A 27,807-nucleotide genomic window follows, 5' to 3' on the forward strand; every position below is an offset into this window, starting at 1 on the left:
TCTACTTGGACTGCGGAAAAAAGTGACCAAAGGGAGAGTCTGCTGTGGTGCCTTAAACTTCCCCACAGATGTAGACACGGAACAGTAGGAGTGCACAAGTCCATCTTAGCTATTACACTATCCACCCACAGCTGTATGTATCTTGTTTCTCTGTCTGGTGGCTCTTTGGTCTTATTTCTCCATTGGCTCTGGATATAAGAAGGAACAAGAGTGCCCTTTATTAGGACTTAAGACCCCCACCAACTTCTACTGCTCAAAGCAACTCCATTTAGATAAAAAAAGGCATATTAACCACACCAAAACAAAGCAAAACACAAAACAAAAACCAAAGTAAAGCAAATGTTAAATGATCTATAAATTTAAAATATAACAAACTAAGGGTTTAAAAACCTTGCATGCCCTATAGTACTATACGAAACAACATATTGGTACAATTTTATCAAAGTTTCATAATTCAGTTAGATCTAAGAGATCAGAAAAGTTCTCATCAGAAACTTGGAGAAATAACAAATAACATTTGTATGGTGCTTTATACGGTTTTCAAAGTAGTTTCACATGTATTGAATTTGAAAGTCACAACTCACTAAATTTGATAGGGAAGCTATTATTTCATTCTCATCTTCTGAGGCTCAGAGGTTAGTGACCATCACACCACCACTAACTGGCAGAGACTTACACTTTGGGTCTTCTGACTTAATATCCAATGCTCCCTGTCCCATACTCCAAGTCAATGGCAGTCACATATAGACTATAAAACAAGTATGTATCCCCTGTGTCCAGATCGTAACAATGTCGATATAACCTACATAAGCAATCTCTAACAACATAATCCAACTTGGCCAAGCTGATTTCTTTTTTTGTTTTTTACATTAAATCAGTAATATTTCAATTTTATGTACTATAGTATAATTTCACAAAAAATGTTCTACTGAAGTTTACCTAGACATTATCATAATTTTCTTTATGAGTCTAAGCAAACTGAATTGGTTAAAGCCTTCCAGTAAAGACTACCATCAAGGGAAATAATTTTAAATGTTACTGGTCTGGAGTTATTTTGTTTTTTATTTTGTTTTTAGGTCTCAAGTTTAGCAATTTCTTCATGGACAAGTGTCATCTGGATTGGAAAGTGAAGGTTCAAAAATAAAGACTGTGCCACTATAGAAACCGAGTTTAAACTAACAGTTCAACTAAGCATCTTATTACTAGGTTAAATATACCAAGCTGGCTACAACACGTAGTAGCTTAGAAAACTACAGCATCTAATCACAACCAAGGTTGCAAAAACAGTTAAGGCTTCTGTGCACGAATTCTTCAAGCTTATTATGTATCCCACAGGTCTGAAGAACTTGATATCCCTTGTTAGTCACACTGGATTCTATTAATACTTAACTTCCCATTTATATACCTTATTTATTGTAAGTATGTATTCAACTTTTTCAGAATGTAATGCAACAAGATCATATTTTTTTCCAGATAATTTAAAAGGAAAGCAATGAGAAATGATCTTGCCCATCTCCTCAGCATACTGAATATTAATTACACTGAAATGAATAATACTCATTTCAGTGAAACAATAAAGTACTTCACTCATCTACATATACAATAAGAAAGAAAATGGAATAGTTTCCATTTTTAAACCTGGTAAGAAAATATAAATATACTAATTTGTTTTTATATAATTAAATAAATTGACATCACTTATATGATATTGACTGAATGCAAATAAATGTCATAAGATACAGTCAGAAATACAAAAAGAAAGTAAATCTAAAAATATTAAGTAACAGCTACATGTTGGGTTTTTTGGTGTGTGCTTTGATAGAATGAACATTTGCCGTTCTCATAACCTAAGTATGATATATACTTTTAAGAACAAACAATTAAATGTTATGACAAACAACAATGAATATAGTTATTTCATGTTAAGGCTATTGTCTGAGCACAAAAAACTAATCTGTTCTGTTGCTCTTAATATATGCTGAAAAATTTATGCTTTGCCACTGTTTCTACTATTATTATACAAAAACATAAATATATAATACTTGGTATGTACTTAGAATTGCTCATGTTCACCCTATGTATAAACATCTCTCTAATCTCAAAAAGTAAGTAATTCTTCAAGAAATGGGAACATATTGGAGAAGAAAAGCCTTATTTTCTGTGTAATTTGAATTTGATATACAGAGTAATCCACATACTTGGAAACACTATAGTTGGTGAATACACAACTGTGTGTTTTCATACACAGATGAAAGTAAAAGGAAATGTGTCATACCAAATCGAATACAGAAATTATGAGGGTAGGCTAATTAAATTCCACTGGGCGTATGAGTGATAGTGTAACTCACACTTGTTGCACCTAACCCAGAATTCCACTAGAAAAACAATGTTTGGCAAACTGAAGAGGTGAGCAGAAAGCTGTGTCACTTGACCTTGGCTCTCACTTGCAAAAGGTTATATTTCAAAATAGAAGATGGGGTTGGAAAAGTAAATACAGCTGTGTTTTCTTCGCCCCAGTATGAAGATGAAGTGGCCATTCAGAATGGCAGGAGGCTGAGTCCCTTCTTGGTGCACACACATAGCCCAAAAGAGTGTGTTATTATTTCATTCCATGGCTAACTCAGGACAGTAGTTTGTTATTGTGGTAAAATATACAAAAATAAAATTTACCATCTTAACCATTTTTAAGTGTATAAGTCAGTGGCATAAGTAAATTCACAATGTTGTGCAACCATCACTACTATCCCTCTGCAGAACTTTTTCATCATCCTAAACAGAAACTCTATACCCATGAAACAACCCCCCATCCCTCCTCTCCCCAAGCTCTGGGTAAACTTTTTGTAAACACTTTTTGTCTCTATCAATTTGCCTATTATAGGCACTTTATATAAATGGAATCATACAATGTATATCCTTTTGTGTCTGGTCATTTTACTTAATAAAATGTTTTTGAGGTCAACATATGTTATAGCATATATCAGAATTTCATTCCTTTTTAAGGCTGAATAAGATTTCATTGTATGTATATGCCACATTTTATTTATTCATTCATCTATTAATGGACATTTGGTTGTTTCCATCTTTTGTCTAATGTAGGACAATTTTTTTTTTGAGACGGAGTCTTGCTTTGTCGCCCCAGGCTGGAGTGCAGTGGCGAGATTTTGGCTCACAGCAAGCTCTGCCTCCCAGTTTCACGCCATTCTCCTGCCTCAGCCTCCAAGTAGCTGGGACTACAGGCACCCGTCACCATGCCTGGCTAATTTTTTTGTGTTTTTTAGGAGAGACGGTGTTTCAGTGTGTTAGCCAGGATGGTCTTGATCTCCTGACCTCGTGATCCACCCGCCTCAGCCTCCCAAAGTGCTGGGATTATAGGTGTAAGCCACTGCACCCGGCCAGGACAATATTTTTAAGTAAAAGGTGGAAAAGTTGAGAAACAAGTCTAACAGATTCATTAGGATTTGATGACTATAGGAATACAGAATATTTAAGTAGATGGATGACAATTAGCAAGGGCCCGAAGTGAGAGAAACACAAACTGTGGTTCCTGCTTATTTTGAATTATAAATTTATTTAGGTAAAATAAATTTGTACATTTTTATAATACTCTCTTTGCTTGTCTTTAAAAGTCATAATTAAAGTAATTCTTGTCAACTTAATATTTTATAAATTAAAATCTGAATATCATTGAGACTATTTCAATCTTGTTTGAAACAGCTCCATAATCCCTAAGACCTTTCACACACACTGGAACTCTACACTACAATTCTTTTCTGTGGTTATTATAAGGGTACAAGATGTCCTCACACACTCTTGGAGAAAGTCGACCCAATAAAACAGAGTAAATAATACTAAGAAGTGATTAAAAATGAGAAGCCACAATGGTGTCTAAAAATCATGAGTGGAAAATTTAGAGTTCACATAGCTTAATAAATTTCAAAAATTATAATGCTTCAACAAAGTAACAAACTTTACATAAGCAACCTGGAATTTCTTAAAGGAAAATACAGTCTAGTGAAAAAATGCTTTCAGATCAACAACAGAAAAGTTGATTAATGTATAATCAATTCTTAAGGTCATCTTTTTCCAGGATTCCTAGATTTTTGGTGAAAAGAAGGTAATTATCAGAATATATGCTGTTACTTGTACATCAAGTTGAAAATTAATCTGCAAGAGTTAGCAGAGAGAGCACTAGACTCAAGTCTCAATGACCCCTGCCTCTACCTAAACTGTGTGACCTTAAGCGAATCATTTAACCTTTCTGGGTTTCAATTTACACCTCTGAAACATGAGATAATTGAACCAGATGATCTAGCTCTCAAATGCCACGCTTCCAAGTAGACTTAGACCACAAATCTGCAATAGTAAAAATTCTTAAGGAAATAGTACTTAAATCAACATAAATTTCTAACAATAGAAAGAAAGCAATTACTGAGAAGATACTCGTAATTCAGAAAGATATTCCAAAGGTTATTTGAAGGACTCATATAATGGAAGAACACCTAACTTCACATTGCTCTTGATTATGGTAAGAAACATAAACACTTAGGAGTCAAATAAGAAAAATACAGGTGAGTGCCAATCTTCTCATAAGCATGGCCTAAAAATAATCTTTATAATTATTAAGAAGTCAGAATGTATTTTCTTAGGCTACTGAGTTCACAAGACAGACAATCCTATATACTTGTAATACACAGATGTAGAAAAATTATTATAATATGCCTTGAAATCAGGAAAACAATAAATTAGATCAAATTAAAATTTATCCTGAATGCTAGTGCTTGAAAAGGCAATTTAGTTTGGAGGAGCTGAACTCTGGCAAAGGAACTTAGGAACACTTTCAAGATTGCTGGCCTCAGTGTGCTGGGAGGCATTTTCATTAGAAATATCTCTAGGAGGCCGGGCGCGGTGGCTCAAGCCTGTAATCCCAGCACTTTGGGAGGCCGAGACGGGCAGATCACGAGGTCAGGAGATCGAGACCATCCTGGCTGACACGGTGAAACCCCGTCTCTACTAAAAAATACAAAAAAACTAGCCGGGCGAGGTGGCGGGCGCCTGTAGTCCCAGCTACTCGGGAGGCTGAGGCAGGAGAATGGCGTGAACCCAGGAGGCGGAGCTTGCAGTGAGCCAAGATCACGCCACTGCACTCTAGCCTGGGCGGCAGAGCGAGACTCTGTCTCAAAAAAAAAAAAAAAAAAAAGAAATATCTCTAGGAAATATATGAGTTGTGTTCTTTATAATTTTTTGTTTTATTCCCATAAAGAGCAAGGTGATAAAGTAAAATTTTCCTGACATTAGTGGCAAAATCTGGAGAGAGAAGGGTATTAAGAAAGATGTACATGTATGAAAGAAAGCAATTAGCTAGAGGTGGAAATGACTGGTTACAAGAAGTGAAAGTGTGAGCATAATCCGTCTGCTAACTGTCAGAAATGGAAAATCGGATGCGATAGGGAAGAACCTCACATACTTCCTTCCTGGCCACCATGTGACTTTTCCATGGGTCAGGCTGGCTTTTCTGATGACCAAACTAGGGAAGAGAAAAGCTTGGAATGACTGAGAGGAAGAAGCAACATCACACAGTTCTCTAGCACCCAGATGATTATGTATTTCACCAAAGTTTCTAGGTAGTCAACTTTCAAAACCCAGTACCAGATTTTCCTTTAGCCTTCTAAATCATTGCTATGGTTTCAACTGCCAAAGTGATCTAAAAGTGAACATCTATAATTTCCCAAAGTGTTTTTAAGTGTATAGAAACTATGCTTACAGCCCAACAGAGCTTCTGTTTTTCCCTCCTCTGCCCTCTTTGCAGGTGAGTTAATAGTAAGAATTCTCTGAAGAAACTAAATAATTTATGGTTCACTCCTGAGGGTAAAAATAAAGTGGTTTAAAATATGAGCCCTGATACATACTAATAAATAAATTGTATTAGCTGTTACCAATTTTAGTTTCATTAACTTTATGCTGAGTCAGTCTTAAGCTTCCGATAGTGTGCCTATTTCTACTACCTCAGTTATCAGTTCACACTGAATGAGCACTTACTTGCCACTCACTGTTTTAGGCTCTCTACCTGAGTCTAATTTAATTTTTCCTTTATGAGGTAGGTACTATTTTAATCTCCACTTAAATGGGGAATACTGAAGTACAGAGAAGTTACACAGTGTAACTCTGGGGTCATAAGCTTAACCACTATTTCATGCTGCTTCCCAAATCCAACAGAGTGTAAGGACATTTCACTTCATCACTTTTAAAATGCAAAGCTATTGTTTCTAGAGACCAAAGATTATCTTCTCTTTCAGAAAGGGTTATAGATTCTTTTCTAATAATCATACTTATGTTTTCTCCCAAAACAAACAAACAAAGCAGATGGAATATGGACGATACCATTTTCTTGGAGGGGGAAAAACATTGGCTGTTGTATTATGTGTCATTTTTATATCCAGCTCGATATGCTAATTCTATGTGGATTTTAGAAACCCTGAAATTACAGGCTGTTTGGACTATTTTAATCCCTAAAAGCACTGTTATGATCCCTGAATAATACATTTTAAAAATAACTGTTTACCTTAACCAAATGTATTCCAGTTAAATTTAAGAACCTAAAGTCATAACACACTGTCCTTTGTTCATGAGTACGACTCTTCCTGAGACAAGCCCTCTGTGGCCAATTGTCCAGTAACAGGGACTGACTGCATTCAACTGCCCACATTCTCTAGCCCATAGCACTTGGCAAGCAATGGCAAGAAGGTGCCAGATGGCTGGGACCTGGGCTGCAATCTGTTCTCAGGAAATGAAAATATACCTTGCCTTTAACAGGCTGAAACACATGATCTGGGCCCACTTAACATGATTCCTGAACCAATTATGCTAAGAGATTATATCAGAGGCTAGAAAAGAGAATGAGAACATTTCCGGGACTCAATATAGTTGTAAACTCCTGGGTGGACCCTTAAATGTGGAAAAAAAGGGGAAGTACATCATCAGTATTTATGCCCAAAGTAGTACAAAAAAAAAGTGGTGCTTTCATGCTCAAAGACTACAGTTGATTTTTTAAAAGACCCATATATATATTTTACTTCCTATTTATTTAATTGCTTTGAACTAAAACCTAAACAGAAACTGATTAATGTGATATAGTCCAAAATAGAATTTTTATGGTGGTTGCTTGAAAAAGTATTGAAAATATCTGGGATCATGAACTATAAAAAGAAAAGCAAATCACCAGTTGAAAAGTTTTTAAAATTCTGAGTAGACAATCAGTGAGAAGGAAACATAAAAACTATTCTCACTTGCACAAGAATGTGCCCAACTGATGCTACTCCTTCAGTTTTAGTTTTTATATCCAAAAGTTAATTTGTTTTTGAAAAGACACCTGTATGGTCAATATATGTAAAGTATATGCTTTTCTGTAGCATGAGCTTTGTATTGTCCCCTAGTATGGTTTACTTGAGTTTAGGGAAACTCAATTAATGTAATATATCACATCAATAGAATAAAAAATTAAAACCACATGACCATCTCATATGGTCAACTCAATAGGCTTAGGAAAAAAACATGAAAAAAATCCAATACCCTTTCATAAAAAGAAGAAGAAAAAAAAAAAAACACCCAATGACACAGTTTGGCAGTGTCCCCATCCAAATCTCATCTTGAATTTTAATCGCCATAATCCCCACATGTTGTGGGAGAGACCTGGTGGGAGGTAATTGAATCATTGGGGTGGTTTTCCCCATGCTGTTCTCGTGATAGTGAGTGAGTTCTCACAAGATCTGAGGGTATAAGCATCTGGCATTTCCCCTGCTGGCACTCATTCTCTCTCTTGCTGCCTTGTGAGGAGGTGCCTTCTACCATGATTGTAAGTTTCCTGAGGCCCTCCCAGCTATGCAGAACTGTGAGTCAATTAAACCTCTTTTCTTTATTAATTACCCAGTCTCGGGTATTTCCTTGTAACAATGTGAGAAGACACTAATACAATAAATCGGTATCGAGGTAGTGGGGCATAGCTTAAGATACCTGAGAATGTGGAAGCAACTTTGGAATTGGGTAATGGGCAGAGGTTGGAAGTTTGGAGGACTCAGAAGAAGACAAGAAGATGTGGAAAAGTCTGGAACTTCCTAGAGACTTATTGAATGGCTTTGACCAAAATGCTGATGCTGATATGGACAATGAAGTCCAGGGTGAAGTGTTCTCAGGTGGAGATAAGAAACTTGATGGGAACTGGAGTAAAGGTCATTCCTGCTATGCTTTAGCAAAGAGACTGGCAGCATTTTTTCCCTGCTCTAGAGATCTGTGGAACTTTGAACTTGAGAGATGATTTAGGGTATCTGGTGGAAGAAATTTCTAAGCAGCAAAGCATGCAAGAGGTGACAGAGCATAAAGTTTGAAAAACATGCATACAGATGATACAGTAGAAAAGAAAAACCCATTTTCTGGAGAAAAATTCAAACCCTCTGTAGAAATTTGCATAAGTAATGAGAAGTCAAATGCAAATGCCCAACAAGGAAAATGTTTCCAGGGCATGTCAGAGAGCTTTGCACCAGCTCCTCCCATCACAGGCCTGGAGGCCTAAGAGGAAAAGATGGTTTCCTGGGCCAGATCTAGGGCCTCCCACTGCTGTGTGCAGCCTTGGGATTTGGTGCCCTGTATCCTAGCCACTCCAGCTATGGCTAAAAGGGGCCAAGGTACAGCTCAGGCCATTGCTTCAGAGGGTGCAAACCCCAGGCCTTGACAGCTTCCAGGTGGTGTTGGTCTTGGGGCACATGGAAGACAAGAATTGATGTTTGGGAACCTCTGCCTACATTTCAAAGGATGTATGGAAACTCCTGGATGTCCAGACAGAAGTTTGCTGCAGGGGTGGAGCCCTCAAGGAAAACCTCTGCTAGTGCAGTGTAGAAGGGAAATGTGGGGTTGGAACCTCCATGCAGAGTCCACACAGGGGCACTGTCTAGTGGAGCTGTGAGAAGAGAACCACAATCCTCCAGACCCCAAAATGGTAGATTCACTGACAGCTTGCACCATGCACCTGGAAAAGCCGCAGACACTCAACGCCAGCCTTGAAAGCTGCTGCGAGGGGCTGTACCCTGCGAAGCCACAGAGGCAGAGTTGCCCAAGGCCTCAGGAGCCCACCTCTAGCATCAGCATAACCTGGATATGAGACATGGAGTCAAAGGAGAGCATTTTGGAACTCTAAGGTTTAATGACTGCCCTACTGGATTTCAAACTTGCATGGGGCCTGTAGCCCTTTGTTTTGGCCAATTTCTCCTATGTGCGACAGGTATATTTACCCAATGCCTGTACCCCCATTGTATCTAGGAAGTAACTAACCTGTTTTCAATTTTACAGGCTCATAGGCAGAAGGGATTTGCCTTGCTTTAGATTAGACTTTGGACTTGGATTTCTGGCTTAATGCTGGAATGAGTTAAGACTTTTGGGGACTGTTTGGAGGGTATGATTGTGTTTTGAAATGTGAAGACATGAGATCTGGGAGGGGCTGGGGTGGGATGGTATGGTTTGCCTCTGTGTCCCCACCCAAATCTCATCTTGAATTGTAACTCCCATAATATTCAGGTGTTGTGGGAGGGACACAATGGGAGGTAATTGAATCATGGGGGTGGCTTCCCCCATGTTGTTCATGTGACACTGAGTTCTCACGAGACCTGAGGGTTTAATATGCATCTGGCATTACTCTTGCTGGTACTCATTCTCTCTCCTGCCACCTCATAAAGAGGTATCTTCCGCCATGATTGGTAAGTTTCCTGAGGCCTCCTCAGCTACGTGGAACTGTGAGTCAATTAAACCTCTTATCTTTTTTTTTTTTTTTTTGAGATGGAGTTTCGCTCTTGTTGCCCAGGCTGGAGAACAATGGTGCGATCTTGGCTCACCACAACCTCTGCCTCCTGGGTTCAAGCGATTCTCCTGCCTCAGCCTCCTGAGTAGCTGGGATTACAGGCATGCACCACCATGCCCGGGTAATTTTGTAGTTTTAGTAGAGACAGAGTTTCTCTATGTTGGTTAGGCTGATCTCAAACTCCTGACTTCAGGGGATCCGCCTGCCTTGGCCTCCAAAGTGCTTGTATTACAGGTGTGAGCCACTGTGCCTGGCTAAACCTCTTTTCTTTATAAATTATCCAATCTCAGGTATTTCCTTATAGCAATGTGAGATCGGACTAACACACCCAAAAAGTAAGACTAGAAGGGCTCTTCGGCAACCTGATAAAGTGTGTCTATAGAAAACCCAAGCTAACAACATAATTAATGGTGAAATGCTTTTTTTAGATGCTTTTCCCCTAAGACCAGGAACAAGACAAGGTATCCATTCTTGCTACTTCTATTCAACATTGTACCAGAGGTTCTAGTCAGGGCAATTAAGCAAAATATTGATGATAATAATAATAGCTATCTAAATTAGGAAGGAAGAAGTAAAACTATCTCTATGCACAGATGATATGATTTTCTATATAGAAAATCCTAAGGAATTCATTAAAATACTATTGGAACAAATAAGTTCAGCAGGTTGCAGAGTACAAGATCAATATACAAAAATCAGTTGTATTTCTATATACTTGGAATGAACAATCCAAATACGAAATTAAGATAATTTCATTTACAATACTATCAAAAATAATCAAATGACTAGGAATAAATTTCATGAAAGAAGTACAAAACTCATACTCTGAAAACTACAAAGGATAATAGAAAAAAATTAAAGAAGACCTAAATAAATGGAAACAAAATCGCACATTCATGTATCAGAAGACAGTATTGTTAAGATGGCAATACTCCTCAAATTGAACTACAAAATCAATGCAATCCCTATCAAAATCCCAACTGATTTCTTTGTAGAAAAGTGGATCCTAAAATTCATATGGAATTGTCAGGAAGCCAGAAGTGCCAAAACAATCTTGAAAAAGAACAAAGTTGGAGGACTCACTCTCTGATTTCAAAATTTATTACAAAGCAATAGTAGTCATGAGACTGTGGTATTGACATAAGGAGAGAGATATAGATCAATGAAATGAATTAAATGTCCTGTGTGATATTATGATATATGTATATACTGGTTTCCGTCCACAGTTTCTGGCTCATAACTCCCATAGCCTTTGTTATATAATGTTGGGGTGCTTTAGGCCTCAGAAAGAAGACTCTCTTTCTGACCTTCTCCCGCCCTCTTTTCATGGCCCAAGGCAGGACTCTACTCTGAATGTTGGCTATATGACCCTCATTCCAGAGAGGGTCCTGCCTCATATCCTGGAGGAAGAAATGCTGCACAGAAAGGCCAGAAGAATGTGAGCGGACAGGTCTTGCTGGGTTTCCCCACTCAGTTTATTAATGTTAGATCATATCCATTTTGTCCAGTCACATTTCTACATAGTTGTCAATTGTCTATCCAATGATGTCTGCACAAAAGCCTAGGAGGACAGGGTTCAGGGGGCTTCTACAGAGCTGAGTATGTGGAGGCTAACAGGAAGGAACTCATTCACGTGTTGGAAGGTTAGCACACGCCACCTCCACAGGGACAGGGTTCCTGCACTCATGACCCTTCCAGACCTTACCCCGTGTATCTCTTCATCTGGCTGCTTATTTGTATCCTGTGAAATATCCTTTGTAATAATCAGTAAACATGTCTCCCTGAGTTCTGTGAGCCACTCTAGTAAAGCAGTCAAACCCAAAGAGGGGTTCGTGGGAACCCCAACTTAAAGCTGGTCTGTCAGAAGATCCAGGGGCCTGGACTTGTGACTGTTGTCTGAGGTGTGAGGCAATCGTGGGGACTGTGCCCTCAATCTGTGGGATCTGACACTATCTCGAAAAAGATGAAGCAAAATTGAATTGGAGGACACCCAGCGGGCGTCTTCTACAGAACTAATTGCCTGCTTGCTGGTAGGGTGATATTCCCACATATTTTGAGGTCACAGAAATCTTCTGTGTTGGCTGCTGTTATGTTGATGTGAGAGTAGAGGAAAAACAGTTTGAGTTTTTCCAAACATCCAGAAATAAACCCACGTATCTGTGGTCAACTGATTTTTGATAAGGGTGCCAAGACCATTCAATGTGGAAAGAATAGTCTTTTTAACAAATATTGCTGGGATAACTGGATAGTCACAGCAAAATAATTAAATTGGACCCTTAAACCATATACAAAAATTAACTCAGAATGGATCAAAATCCTATAAAAGCTAACATATAAAACTCTTAGAAGAAAACACAAGGGTAAACCTTCAGGGCCTCACATTTTGAAATGGATTCATACGTATGACACCACAAGCATGAGCAACAAAAGGAAAAATAGATAAGACCTCATCAAAAATGTAAACTTCTATGCTTCAAAGGACATCATCAAAAAGTAAAATGACAACCCACAGAATGAGAGAAAATATTTTAAAATTATATATTTGATAAAGGACTTGCATCTAGAATATATTTTTTAAAAACCTCAACAACTCAAAAGACAATGAATTATTCTTCCTTCCTCTTTCTCTTCTCTCTCTCCTTCTTTCTTCCTTAAAAAAAAAAAAAAGACTATGAATTAAAAAGAATAAGCAAAGGATCTGAGTAGACATTTCACCAAAGCAGACATACAAAAGTCCAATAAGCATAGTACTAGTCACCAAGGAAATGCAAATCAAAACCACAATGAAATACCACTTCTCACCCAGCAGGATGGTTATAATCAAGAAGTCAGATAATAACTTCTGGTCAGGATGTGGAGAAACTGGAACACTCCCACACTTCTGGTGGGGGTGCAAATGGTGCGGCTACTTTGGAAAATGTTCTGGCAGTTTCTCAAAAGGTTAAAGAGAGTTATATAAGACCCAGCAATTCTACTCCTAGGTATGTATCAAAAAAATTGAAAACAGACATTTGAACAAATACTTGTAGATAAATATTCAGAATAGTATTATTTACAATAGTCAAAAGGTGAACACACAACTGAAACATTCAGACTGATGAATAGGTAAACAAAATGTGGTATAGCCACACAATGGGACATTATACAGCAATAAAAGGAATGAGAAAGGAGTACTGCTTCAACAAGGATGGCCCTTGAAAACATTACACTAAGTGAAAGAAGCCAGTCACAAAAGACCACATACTATATTATTCCATTTGTAAGAACCATTCAGAATAGGTCAATCTGTAAGAGGCAGAGCAGATCAGTTGTGAAAATTTCACTTTTACTTCCAACATATCAAAGCTACATGTTCAAGTAAAAAGATACATACTGGTCATAAGTTAGGTTTTATATATCTTCAAACAATTAGTCTCATAAAATAAGTATTTTCATTTTTTCCCCAAATATTTTTGGATATCATAAATCCACATTCATTTTAAAATTTATTGTAACCCATCTATAGTATTTAGATGAACCTAAAAGAAATGTTGTATATTCTACTATATAAAGTGTTTAAAAATCACTAAATACACCTTTGTAAGACCCCCTTCCATCCTATAATCATTAGTGGCCCAAATCCTTCATTTTATTGTTAGCAGTGTTCTAGTAATAATTATCTTCAGATATATGAATTAATTGAAAAAAATCAAGCTCCTCCATCACATTAAGACATACCTTTCTTAAAAAATTACCTTTATGTTTAATAATTGTCAAAATTTGGAATTACTTATATTGTTTTGACTGATTATATACCAGAAATAATTAAAATAATAAGTCAGAAGAAATTTTATAACACTTGGCCTTATGGTCATGGTAAATATACACATATTTTAAATTAACTTCTATCAATTTTCTTTGTTGCCAAGAAATATGATATCGTGATCAATAAAAGACTTTCAAGATAAAAGATACAATTCTTTGGGGGGAAGTAGATGGAAATCTGAGTTCAAGGAGAAAAAGGAATGATGTAAAATTTCTGAATTGAGAAAGAGCTGTGTCACCTTCCAGGCAAGATTTCCTAAATCTCTACCTTTCCCTTCCTTTAACAATGCTCACAAAAATAACTTTTTCAAGCAAACATTTCAATAATAGTAAGCTTGATTTGGCATATCCTCTATTGTCATTTTTGAGAACACTGTAAGTGTTATTTGACTCTACCCTCCTTGGTGGAAGTACTCTCTTTGGTATTGAGTATAATTTTAACCAAACTGTGAACACTTTAGACACCAGACCAACTGTTGATATAGAAACTGAAGACTTCCTGCAGGAAACCAACCAACGCTTGTGTAACTTCAACCCAATTACCAATTTCACGGCAATGTTTTAAAAATTGCTAAAATGTGTTTTCTTTCTGAAAACATTAATCATGTGTCATTTTATTTTGAGATGGCAAACTGAAACACAGATTGGCCACAGTGTATATCTTGAAATATTCAGTAGCATAACAGAGTCTGTTAAAATCAGTTATTTGAGGGAAAAATGAAACAGAGACTAGTAAGTTGAAACAGGCTATACTTTAGTCAATTAATAATGTTAACAATTGTTAAAAATTATCATTTTTCAAAATGCTATGCCAGATAATACATCATTAGTTCAAAGGAGCTTCTACAGGTATCTTTCAACAATTCATTTATTTAATAAGTTTAAAAATTCCTCATTGACTTAATTCATATTGGTTTGATACATCAAAAGATGACTGTCAACTAAAAATATCTTAAGAATTTTGTAGCTACATGTAAAAAAAACCAAGTGGCTTTAAGAAATTTGGCCAAATGGGTATAGATAATGGTTTTGGTTTTTACAGTTAAAAAATGTGCATCCTGGGTGGCTCACGCCTGTAACCCCGGCATTTTGAAGGCTGAGGCAGAAGAACTGCTTTGAGCCAGGAGTTCAAAACAAGCCTGGGCAACACAGCAAGACTTCATTTAGATTTGAGTCCCTGTAATGTGTCTGGCACCAAACAGAGTGGGGAAGAGTGCATGATGCTGCCTTGGTAAGAATCACAGTCCAGTGCAGAACTTCGGAAAAACACTAGGAAACCAACTGTGGCAAGTGTTATAAGGGGTAGCAGCATGCAATGAAATGAAATGGGATGGGCAGTAGGGATGAAGAGGGAAAAAGACAACTAATTTTGACTGCACATTCAGAGAAACGCTCACTGGGGAGGTGAGGTTTCAACTGAAATCTGGAGGAAAGGAGACAATGTCATAAAAAATAGAACCTGAAGCTAATTCAGGCAGCCAGGGTAACTGAGCATGTGGCCTCTCCAATGAAATGGTGATGACAATACTGTCATTCCTATCTCACAGAGATCCAGTGAGAACATATATATATACACACACACACACACACACACACACACACACATAAAGCTATGTAAACTGTGAAGCATCGGCTAGAGTGAAAACCATCTTGGTTTCCTCAGCACTAAACTGCTTCCTGGAATGCAGAACTTTCAATGCTAAAACTGGACAGTCTCAGGCAAATCATGCTCATTGGTCACCCTAAGCTGTATCACTTTAAAACAATTATTATGATCAAATATATTTTTAAAATAGAATGAAAAGTCTTTTAAGTAAACTTGTATGACTCAATTTCCATATTTCCATGTTAAAATATTTGAAATTTTGGAACAATTACTATTGAAAGTATTGGTTTTAACAATACTTTTTAAAACTTAACATTAAGTTTTAAAATCCAATTCAATGTTATAATAGCAGTATTTGGAATAGCCATCAAAGCATATCAAAATTTTACCATGATTTTGAAAATCCAATTAAAAAATATTACTACTCAGCTGAGCTTTTTAAGATAGTCTCATCTGTTTACATTTTATTTTATATATGTGATATTTTATGAACATCATATTTGTAATGAAAATATCTCCAGCTATTAGAGTTGTATGAATTGTAGTATCTCTTGCACGTAATAATTACAAATTTGTATATATCTATGGAAAATAAGATGTCACTATAACCAGATTTGACCAAGAACTCTTAGTTCAGTGGTGGAGGATTTCTAGGGAACAGAAGAAGACTAAAGATATTTTAAAGAAAAGATAAATACTTGATCTTTACCTTTTCTTTGAGATAAAATGGATACTATGAGATATTATGGAATATCATGCTATATATTCTTTACACATGTGTCATTTAAATCTGTACAACTACCCTACAGATAAATAGTATTACTCCCAATTTACAGATAGGAAAGTGAGACACAGACACAGTAAATAAATGGCCCAAGGTCACAGTTCATATATCACAGAACACTACTCTACACTGTTCTTAAGAACTGAATTCTGGATTACTTTACTATGCATGAGTAAATCTCTCACTCAAATATAGACTGTTCTCACAATACTAGCAAAGAGAGTGTTAAAGCTTAGCAAGAGAAAATAACTAGTTGCCTAGTATTAACAATTTACCAAGGAAATACACAGCCTAGAGGCCTTATTCTTACTGGTATCATTTCCCAGTTATATGCTAACACGATAGCTGTTATTGGAAGATACCCAATAAAAATTTGTAATTTATGACATATTTGTATTACAAGTGCGTAAGGAAATTTGGAAACTCTACTACAGTATTAACTAGATCTATTTACAAAATATTTCTGCTGCCATAACGGTTCTGTATGTAAGGTTTTCATAGGGAAAACCATCGCCATTTTTAGAATAGCTAATAACTGGTATTTCAAATTTATGAAACAAAAAGGAACATTTACCTACAGTATAAAGAGACTCTTTGCTTTAAAGAGTTCAGTGAAAAATTCTGAAGAATAGACATTTCCTCTTATAATAAAAGTGTCAGAGTCACAAAAAGCTAGTTTCACTGAGAAGGGCACTGGTCTTAACATTTAAAAGAAATTTCTAGTCTCAAGCTTTACTACTATACTAAAATGCTATATGACCTAAAGCAAGTCACTTAAATTCTCTAAATTCTATGAGGTTTCCTAAACTCTAATATGACAGGGTTAGATGAGAAGATCTTTATCCCTATAGAGCAGCTCTGTTAAATAGAAATTAATAAGAACTACATATGTAATTTAAAATTTCCCAGTAGCCACAGTAAAAAAGGAAAAGGAAACAGCTAAAATTATTTTTAATAATATATTTTATTCAACCCAATATATCTAAAATGTCAGTTCAAAAAATAATCGGTATAAAAAATTATTAATGAAAATTTTAAATTCATTTTATGACACGAAGACTTTGAAATCTAGTGTGTATTTTACACTTATGGCACATTTCAATTCAGACTACCCACATTACAAGTGTTCAACAGCCACATGTGACTGTGGCTACCATATTGGACAGTGCAGCCGTAGAAGTCTATTATGTAATAATTTATGTAAATTTTTTTATTTAAAAAAGTTCACCTTGGCTGGGGTTTCCTTTGTACTCAACAGAAATTACCCACGTTTTTTCTACTGTTTTAAAGTATCAATTGTAAAAAGATAAGTTCTTAATGCAAATTAAAAATCTTTTTAGAAGCATAAAGGCTGTACATAGTAAATTAAGGGGTCCCTAATATTTTATATGAATGTGTTTAACGTATTAGTTGGATCACTAGCATCTTACATGGCATTGGAGGGTAGTGATGAGAAACCTGCGGATGGTAGATATCTAAGAAAAAAATTACCTACTTAATGAATCAGCCTTGTGTTCTTAGAGTCTACCTTTTTTTTCTTACAGTCTAACTTTGAACTAAAATGGAAAAAAGATAAGAAAAAAGAATCCAGATAATCATGTGTTAGGTGAAGTCATACCAAAAGAAGGGCCGTCATTTTGACCTGAACGTCAATGAATACCAATTGCAACACGGTGATGTTGGGGAAGATACTACCAACGCCAGTCAATGCTATAAAATGCACCTGGGCTCCTTTAAGAGGACATACTAACAATACAAAATAGAAGTTAATAGCAGAGACATGGTTAGGTAGGACACTTTAAAACAACCAGGACCTACACGATAGATAGTATTCAAACATTTTAGCTGCACCTTGAAAGGAGAAATGGTAAGTCTGCAGCACAGAGCCTGTTGAAAGCAAAAAGAAAAAAAAAAAAATTCTGGACTGTGTCAGAATTTGTGCCCTCATGTCAACCAGCTTCCATTCTGAGATTCAGATTAAGGTTCTGCAATAATCACATCTGCAAGTGACCACATACAGGATATGTGGGAAATGCTGTGCTAGCCTCTTATTGAGAAAGAAGAAGAGGGGACCAGAGTGGTCCTCAAAATAATTTTGGCCATACATTTTTATTTAGTCAGGTAGAAGGTGGCTATGAATTTAGGATAAGTATTCAGGCATTATGTAAAAGCATTCATTCATTCCCACTGGCAAGCCAGAAAGAAACTTTGTCATAAACCAAGAATTAGTATCTCCCTCAGTTTACTCTTGCAAGCAAATGTCAATTTTAAACAGAAAGCACGGCAGGTGAGGGTGCAGGCGCCATCGGGTGGGGGTTCCCTGTTAGTTTTTGCAATTATAGGGAGGGATGGTTTTAGGGGATTATAGAATTGACATTACTTGGCCTGGGGCATGTCAGTTGTTCTGTCCATTTGGTAAATTGTGGAAGTATAATTTTTCCTGGGTGGAAAGGGTTTTATCTAAGAACCACGAAGTGACAAGGAATCCTCACTGCAGAAAACACAGCAACTCTTTCATGACATCTCTTTTTTTTACTAGGTCTTAAGTTTATTTCCAGCCTACTAGGTCCATATTCATGAACAAGTTTGAACTCCATCCAAATATCCAGCACAATAAAATGTTAGGTAATAATAAATAAGACAACTCTAAGTAGTATACTTCATCTCCTTTCATACATTGTGTGTGTTAAATACGAATATTATTCTTCATTGCCAATCCACTCAGAGACTAGTTCAAATAAATAGGGAGGTACATAAAGCTCTCTAAGCAATCAGAAGAACAGTACTCTAAGTTCTAACAATCTTTCACTTTAAAACAGGTTTACTGTTCTTCACAGGAGAATCTACCAGTCTTTAGCAATCTTTTTAGTGCTAGAATCACCCAATGAGCAACTGATTCAGCCAAGAAAGAGGTTCAGCTTTGCAGTGAATCTCAGAACAGACAAGCCTGGGCCCCGATAGGGACACCTGCGTGCTAAAGCAATTGACCTTTCACAAACTTTGCAGTCAAATGCTCAACTTTAAAAAGCAGTGAGCTTAAAATGGCATCTTTTGCTTTTCTTTCTTAAAGTGGCAGGGAAACTTTACTCATTTTCTGCAAAATCAGCTCACTAACTCTTAAATTTGTATGTCCAGAAAAAACCCTCTTTGAAGGGCTGAGAGTACTGAATGAACCATCTCAAACAGAGCCATATTATTTAAGAAATGGCAAGAGTATCCACTTGGCCCATGGCATCCCCCTTCATAGTCACAGGACAGACCCTACTGAGTTTTTGTAACTACCTTCGTCCCTTATAGACTGAGAGGTCTGGGAGGGCATGGACAGTGTCTACCTTTTTAACAACAACTGTAGTCTATCTTCATCCCTGAGTATCATGGCTGGCATATCACAGGTGCTTAAATATTTATTGAATGGGGAGAAAAAGAATTTTCTCAGGACAGGCTAAAAGAAACAAGGATGGATCACCAGTGACCAACATTCTGAAGAATACATATTGAGTAAGGAATGTACTCTTTATTTTAATAATAGCTTTCTTCAGATAATAAGCTTTCTTAGTGAAATACCCATATAATATTAGTTATAAAAAAAAAAAAGTAACTTAATTTGCCTTGCCACATTTTACTCAATACCATCAGGGAACTGCCCACAGGTTATCAGAAAATACAGTATTATTTCTCTTTTAGACCTTAATAAATCATTCTAAAATTTGATGGATCACAATCACAAGTTGGAAATAAGATATCTAAAGACTTTGTGTCATATTGGCAATGCCAAATCAGGTTTTAAAGCTGTCTAGGTCTTGGCTGTGCTTATCAAAGTAAGTTCCACTTTTTGGATTAGAAATACAACAACAAAAAATAAATGATGACAAAAAACCATTATGTGTAGAAATTTCTAATTTGCAAAGCATTTCCACAACCATTTGCTTTTAACACCACCCCTGTGCAGAGTTATCCTCATTTTACAGAGAAAGAACTGGGGCTCACAGAACTAAGCCACTCAGTGTCATGCAATTATAAATGAATAGTTGGGAATTTCAAGCTTGAAATGAGGACAAAGACATTGCTGAAAGTATCAAAAACTGATTGGTTTATAAAACATAAATTTTAGTTCACTGTTATTGCTTACCTAACATACCCAACGGAGACACTGTACAGAAATTACACTGTTTACTGCCTGGTGTCATTGTCCAAAGTTGTCATCATTATTTTTGTTTCATACAGGGCCATGGAGAAAAGTGTATGGCATTCCATATCAGATGATAGGTTTTTAAATTAGATATTTTATTCACTTATATACAAGCTGACATGAATTATTATGGAGTGTAAAGACAATTGGAAACAAAACATAGGAGGTATGTCTCTTTATAGCAAGCTAAAATCTGGCTGGATATAAGAGAGAGATGTATCTCATTACTCTTCAAATTAGAACAGAACTATTCTGGAATGTTCCAGATGGGAATATTTTCTAATTCTTTCTTTGATATTGTCTTTTCTAAGCTGCTTGCATGCCAGCTTTCCCAGTGATTCAGTGAATGTATATTAACATATATTTTTGTATGCAATTGTACAAAAATGTGATCATTTGTGAGCCAGGTGTGGTGGTTCACGCCTGTAATCATAGCACTCTGGGAGGCCAAGATGGGAGGATCACTTGAGCCCAGGAGTTCAAGACCTGCCTGAGCAACATAAGGAGAACCCGACTCTACAAAATATACAAAAATTAGCCAAGTGTGGTGGTGCATGCCTGTGGTCTCAGTTTACTTGGGAGGCTGAGGTGGGAGGATCGCTTGAGCCTGAAAGGTCAAGGCTGCAGTGAGCCATGATCGTGCCACTGCACTCCAGCCTTGGCAACAGAGCAACACCTGGCCTCAAAAAAAAAAAAAAGATCACTTGTTACATTGACGGTTTGTACCTATAATTCCTTGCATTCTTTAGTGGAACCACAACTTCAGGAGTCACTAAAGTACCCACAAGTACACATTAGCTTTAAATAGTATTGTTTACTCTGACTAATAATACTCCTTTTGCAGAGAAGGGAGTAAGAGGATATAAATGCTCACAAAGTAATTTGGGAACGTAAAATAAAATATTAGAATGTTATAGGTTTAATCCCTGTCTCCTCTTCCCAATCCCAACCCTGGCACAGGTACACTGAAATACAACTAAAAGGCTCTAAGGTTCCCATTAGTGGGAAAATAGCAATGAGCTGTCTTAGCCTTTAGGTTTTGACAAGAGTAAAGAAGGTACCCAACTCCTAACCTGCTAGCTTCTCACATCTGCAGACTGCTAAGCCAGGGTGCAACTCCTCTCAGCTTCACAACAACTGTGGAAGGTCAATTCAGAATACTGCCAACTTACTAGCTTTTTTGCCAAACTTTATTAGGAAGTTTCCTTGATGATCATCTAAAACTAGTGCTTTTTAACCTGCTGTGAAGAACCTTTGATAAAACATCTGGAGACTTTCCACAGGATAATGTTCCTGCTGTTGCCACTGTCAATAATAATGATGATGACAATAATAACAAAAATAAAAAGAGTTACCATTAATTGAGTGCACACTATATACAATAAATTTTGCTAAGTGCCATTCAAGTAGTCAGAGATCCTCTGAATCATTCCTCCTTCTTCTCATAGTTCCCCGGTCTACAACAGTTCTGTCTACTGCTTCTTTTATTGGCTTAGCAATAAAAGAAGAATTGGCTTGGCAATGCCAACATTCACATAGACCTGTGGTGTCTCAGGTCTATGTGAACCTAAATGCACACTATAATCACCTAGAGGGCTCTTTAAAAATATAAATTCCCCAGAAACCACATCCAGAGATCCTGATTTAATTGGTCTGGGGTGGCGCTGGGGCCTCAATATTCTATGAAAGTCCCTCAGATTATTCTGATGTGCAGTCGGAGTTGAAGACCACGAGCATATACAACCCATCCAATACTTCATCCTCTCAGTTCCATGTCCTCCAAAATCCTTTTCTTTCTACTAAGCTGGATATTCCCATGATCATCTTAGACCCTGACACTAACAACTACACTAACCCCAGAACTCTAATTACCTAACAATCTACCTCACATACTCTGGAAGCTATACTCTGCCAATTCTGTGACCTGCCCTGCCCCAAAAATGGGGGGTCCATTTTTGCACTGTCCAGGACACCATCATGTCTATTCTTTCTTTATCCATCTTGAATTCTCTGTTTCATCATTGTATACACCCCAATTCCATTGCCCTGTTTGTTCCTACCATGTTTTCAGCTAGCAAAACCTAAATCTCAGTTAAGCCCAATTTTCTGACAACTGCAAACCTGCATGTACTTGAGCAACTGGATATGAGTTGGAGGAAAGCACAGAATCATGATGACTAGTTTCATTTTAAATTTATGGTCATAAATCTCTAGATGTGATCTTCATCTTCCCACAAACAACTCTACCAACCTACGTATAACTGTACCATATATTCTTCCCCAATCCCCATTAAACTTGTCAAATTGACCCTAAGGCCAAACCACTCATTTGTAGATTGCATTGCTTCTTAAGAACTTTGTTCTTCAAACTACCTTCTCTTCTTACTTATTATAACTTTCCCCCCTCTCTCCCGGATCATTCCTATTAGCATTCGAACATGTTAGTATAAGTCCTATTTACAAAGAAATCCTTTTACTCATGTCTCCCTCCAACCTACTGCTCTATTGCTCTGCTCTCGTGTACAGCAAGAGTAAAAAGTCTCAAAAAAAGTGTTCATCTGGCCGGGTTTGGTAGCCAAGGCAAGAGACTGGCTTGAGCCCAGGAGTTCAAGATCAGTCTAGGAAACATAGGGGGACCCTATCTATACAAATAATTTTTTAAAACATTAGCCTGGCATGATGGCATGTGTCTGTTGTCCCAGCTTGGGGGAGGCTGAGGCAGGAGGATTGGCAGAGCCCAGGAGGTTGAGGCAGCAGTGAGCCATCATCATGCCCCTGCCTTCCAGAATGGGTGATGACAGAGCAAGACTCAGTCTCAAAAAACAAAAAAAGTGCCCACCCTCGCTGTTTCCATACTTCCATACTCCATCCCCACTGTGTAATTTATTTCATTTATTAAAACAATGAGGAGATACTATAATATGTGTAAGGCATGAAGAATAAAATACAACAATCAGCTGTGTTTTACTACACAATTTAAGGAACAGAACATTACCAGGAACTCTGGAGTTTGCTCTCACTCCCATCTATTCCTTTTCCTCCCCTACTAGAAAGTAAATGCTAGTCTGAATTTTGTGTCTATTCTTGCTTTGCTCTTCTTTATTGCTACATGACAAATATATAGATTGATACATCTATATATCTCTCCCTAAATAATATATTGGATAGCTTTGCATGTTTTGAGTTACATAATTGTATGTATTCTTCTGTGGTTTGCTTTATTCTCTTAAAACTATGTTAAGATTCATCCATACTGCCATGTAAAGCAGTTTTAAATCTATTTTCATATCCTTAGAGTATTTCATTTGTGAATAAACATTATTTATTTATTCATTCTGTGGATGATGGATATTTGTGTTGTTTCCAGCTCCTACTACCATGAATAGCACTGTGATCATTCTTGTATGTCTATTAGTGTACAAGAGTTCATCTAGAGCATATGACCAGGAGTGAACTTGCTGGATCATGAAAGAATCACATATTTAATAAAGAAATGCCAGATTATTGTTAAAAGTAGTTTTTCTAATTGTATTAGTTGACTGGATAATGTTGATTGTAAGATAATAATCTTTTAATGTTTATTGATATTTTCTCTATGGTCCTGTATGCTTTTTATTTTCATAAATCTTCCATGCATCCTTGAGAAGAATGTCTCTTCTATACATGTATGGTCAACATGGACCTTATTAACTCTGTTGCTCAGATAATTTATTCTCTCACTGATTTTTACTATTTCAGAGGTCAACAAACTATACCCTGTGGGCCCAATCTGTTTAGTCTGTTGTTGCACGGCCCAACGAGCTATGTATGGTGCAAGAGGAACACACAAAACAGACTATATGTGCCCTGCAAGGCCTAAAATATTTATCTGGCCTCTCTTTCAGAAAATGTTTGCTGATCCCTGGTCTATTCAATAAATCAATTACTAAAAGAAGTAGATTCCAACCTCCAATTCTGATGATATTTTTTCTTTTTATCCTTGTGTTTCTGTCCATTTTTTACTTTATTAATTTTAGTCTGTTATTGGGGGCATACAACATTAGAAGTGTCATATTTTCCTGGTGAAATTAATCTTTTACCATTATCTAGTGACTCTCTATCTCTGGTAACACCTTTTGCCTTAAAGTTCATTCCACCTATATTTGTAGTTATGCCACCGTATTTTTCAAAACCTTTATGTACCCTTATGTAGGGTTTTCACGTAAACCACAATACTGTATTTAGATTTTTAAAGCTAGTCTATCTTTCGAATTTAATAAGCTGTGCTTTTTACTATTTCTTTTCTTTAGTGAGTACCCGAGAAATGTTAACATGCATACTTAGTCAGTGATTTTTGTTTTTGTTTTAACCAACTTCCTACATAAAGCAAGGACTGTAGAATGCTTTCACTCTAATCACTTCTCTATGAAGTTGTTTGCTATAAACCATTACATTACTGTTTCACCAATCAATTTTAGTTTAGATTTATTCTCATATAAACCACTTTCTTAGTTCGTCATTCCCTCTTGTAGCTCACGTCTTCCATCTGGGATCATTTTCCTTCTGCCTAGTATATCATTTAGAATTTTCTTTAGAGAGAGTCTCTTGCTGCATATTCACTCAGGTTTTATATATCTGAAAAAAAGTATTTTGCCCCTAATCTTCAAATTTTTGCTAAACATGGACTTCTAGATTGAGTTATATTTTCTCACCACTTTGAAGATATTACTTGACTGCCTTCTGGATCCAGTGCTGTTACTGACAAATCAGCTTTAGGTCTGTTAATTCCTTTAAGGCAGTCTTTTAAGGTCATTTTATTTGTCTTTGGTGTTATACTGATTCACTATTATATGTCTAATGTGGATTTCTTTCATTTATTCTTCTTTGTATTTGGGGGGGCTTTCTAAATCTGAAGACTGATTTTCTTTTTACTAGTTTTGGAAAGTTCTTAGCTCCTATCTTTTCATATATTGTCCCTGCCCCATTCTTTGACCTTGTCTCTCCATTAATATGGATGTTAGACACACCTCTTCATTATATCCTTCATGCTTTTATTATGCATTTCGATGTCTCTCTGTGTTACATTCTGAGTAATCCTTCAGATCTGTTTTCTAGCCTATAAAATCTTATGCTTATGTCTAATATACTCTTTAACCTATGCATTGAATGACTTTTTAATTTCTAATGTTCCATTTTTTTCCAAATACATGTAATTTTTAAGTCTTATGATCATTATAATATTTTAAGTTTGCCTTTTATTTCTTTAAATATAGTAAACATACTCACTTAGTTTGTATCATGTGAGATATACCAATATCAGAGACCTCTGCAGAGCTGACTATGCAATCTGTTTTTGCTAACTCTTACTCGTCCTTGAGACACACTTATCTTGATATATAGTAAATTTCTAAATTTCTAAAATATAGCATGAAACAGAAAATATAAAACATATTCCCTACTAATGAAGAAAAATCAGGTTGGCCAGAAAACCATGGAGTGATAATTTTGAGCGAACCAAAGATTGTAACGTAAGACTTTTTGATAGCTAGTAAAATTACTGTTCCTTTGTAAAGACGATAGAAAACCACTTTTAAATATCCAAGAGCATAAGAATATACTGAAGACATTTATGAAGTAATATGTAAACATGTTTACCACTAAAATTAAGAAATTTAGAAAGGTTAAATTATTGTATACAAATTGACAGTAAGCATTAAAAGCTGTTAAATATAGAAGTTGGTATAATTATTGCAGCTAAGAAAATCTATTAAGAAAAGTTAATACAATTAATTAAATGGAATCTTTAAGACTATATTAATAAAGACCATAAAATAGCAAGACTGTGGATGATTAAATTTCTCATGTTATAGGAAGAAAGCAAAAGATGTAATTCTTTGATTTGATAAAAAGGCAAAATTCAGATTAGAGAATGTTTTCAGCAAATGTAAAAATATCCACTTATGTAAATAAAAACAATATCATCTTCCAAACCAATTGAGAAGAAAACAAGCAGATAAAGCAAGATCTTTTTACTTATAACTAAATGGAACTAAAAACTAAATGGACTACAAACTAAACGGAAAGAAAACCTCAGAAAACCTAAAATAAGATAACTGATGTAACATCGTACACGTATCAGCTATTTCAGTAAATGTAATTATTTTAAATCCCTTTATTAACTGACAAATAATCTCCACTGCTACTTAAAGGCCTTTTATCATGCGGTTTATCATGTTAGCATACCATTGTATTTTATTCATAGCACTTAACACTATTAGAATTATTTTATTTGTTTATTGTACAATTTCCCACACTAGAATATAAACTCCCCAAGAAAGTACCATGGCTGTCTTGCTCACTTCTATATATTGCTAAGAGCTAAAAAAAAAAAAAAAAAAGTGTTGTTTCAACGAGTGAATGAATGAATGAAAATCACAGAGCAAGATTTTTTTTAAAAGCAAAAAAAAAGAAAGCAGAAGTTACAATGAAAATGTCATATAAAAGTGACAGCAAAATACTTTTAGAATACATAAAGACATTTTTGCTGTTGATCAAAGATAAATTCTATAATGGAATTTAAGTCACAAATCTTGTATCAAATAACAATATCAAGATACACACAAAACAATAAAAAAGCAGAAATACAGACAGAAAATGACAGAATTACAATGAAGACAAGTGACTAATATACTTCTAATAGTCTTTGATAGATTAAGTGAATAAAACATAATAGGATTAATGATATGGTTTGGCTCTGTGTTTCCACCCAAATCTCACCTCGAACTGTAAACCCCACCTGTCGAGAGAGGTGATTAGATCACGGGGGCAGTCTCCCCCATGCTGTTCTTGTGATAGTGAGTGAGTTCTCAAGAGATCTGACTTTTTTAAAGTGTGTGGCTTCCTTTGTTCTTTCTCTCTTCTGCTTCACAGTGGGAAGATGTGCCTTGCTTCCCCTTTGCCTTCTGCCCTGATTGTAAGTTTCCTGAAAAATAATTGGTAATATCTCCCTGAATTACAAGCTTATTGTCTGCTATGGACTGTGTATCTCTTCCTCTACCCGACACCCCCATCCATACCTTCAATTCATATGTTGAAGCCCTAATTGCCAATGTGATGGTATTTGAAGATCAGGTGTTTAGGGAGATAATTAGGGTAAGAGAAATTCATGAGGGTAAGGCCCTCATGATGGGATTTGAGGCTTCATAGGAAGAAGAGGGAGACAGTGTTCTTTCTTTGCCTGTGAAGAAGGTGGCCATCTGCAAGCCATGAAGGGGTTCTTCATTAGGAACCGAATTGGCCAGAATCTTGATCTTAGACTTACCAGCCTCCAAAGCCATAAGAAAAATAAATGTCTATTGTTTAAGCCACCCAGTCTATGGTATTTTGTTATAGCAGCCTGAGCGGACTGAGACACTGTCCAATGACATGGTGGAGTGCAGCCTAAAAATATGAAAAGCCTGGGAAATAGGATAGGAAATTTATAGATGATAGATCATATCAGGTTATCTAGAAATGTTAGGGATAGGCTGGGCACGGTGGCTCATGCCCATTCACTCCCAGCACTTTGGGAGGCTGAGGCAGGTGGATCACCTGAGGTCAGGAGT

The 27,807-nt window shown here is 36.4% G+C and overlaps 1 protein-coding gene across 15 annotated transcripts in view; it reads right to left on the reverse strand.

Moving 5' to 3' along the window:
- Window positions 1-27,807, reverse strand: part of UMAD1 (UBAP1-MVB12-associated (UMA) domain containing 1) — a 311,931-nt gene that overhangs the window by 93,979 nt on the left and 190,145 nt on the right. For 2 of the 15 annotated variants that reach the window (XM_074035450.1, XM_074035452.1), the window contains one exon: window positions 10,929-12,491. The exons of 11 other annotated variants lie outside the window; for them this stretch is intronic. In XM_074035450.1, coding sequence (XP_073891551.1) covers window positions 12,402-12,491 — 90 coding nt within the window. In that variant the 3' untranslated portion in view covers window positions 10,929-12,401. Of the gene's footprint in view, window positions 1-10,928; window positions 12,492-27,807 lie in introns of those variants that run through there. 2 more of the 15 variants (XM_074035457.1, XM_074035456.1) reach the window with 2 other exon arrangements.

The sequence above is a fragment of the Macaca fascicularis genome, chromosome 3 (assembly GCF_037993035.2).
Source record: "Macaca fascicularis isolate 582-1 chromosome 3, T2T-MFA8v1.1".
NCBI classification, from domain to species: domain Eukaryota; kingdom Metazoa; phylum Chordata; class Mammalia; order Primates; family Cercopithecidae; genus Macaca; species Macaca fascicularis.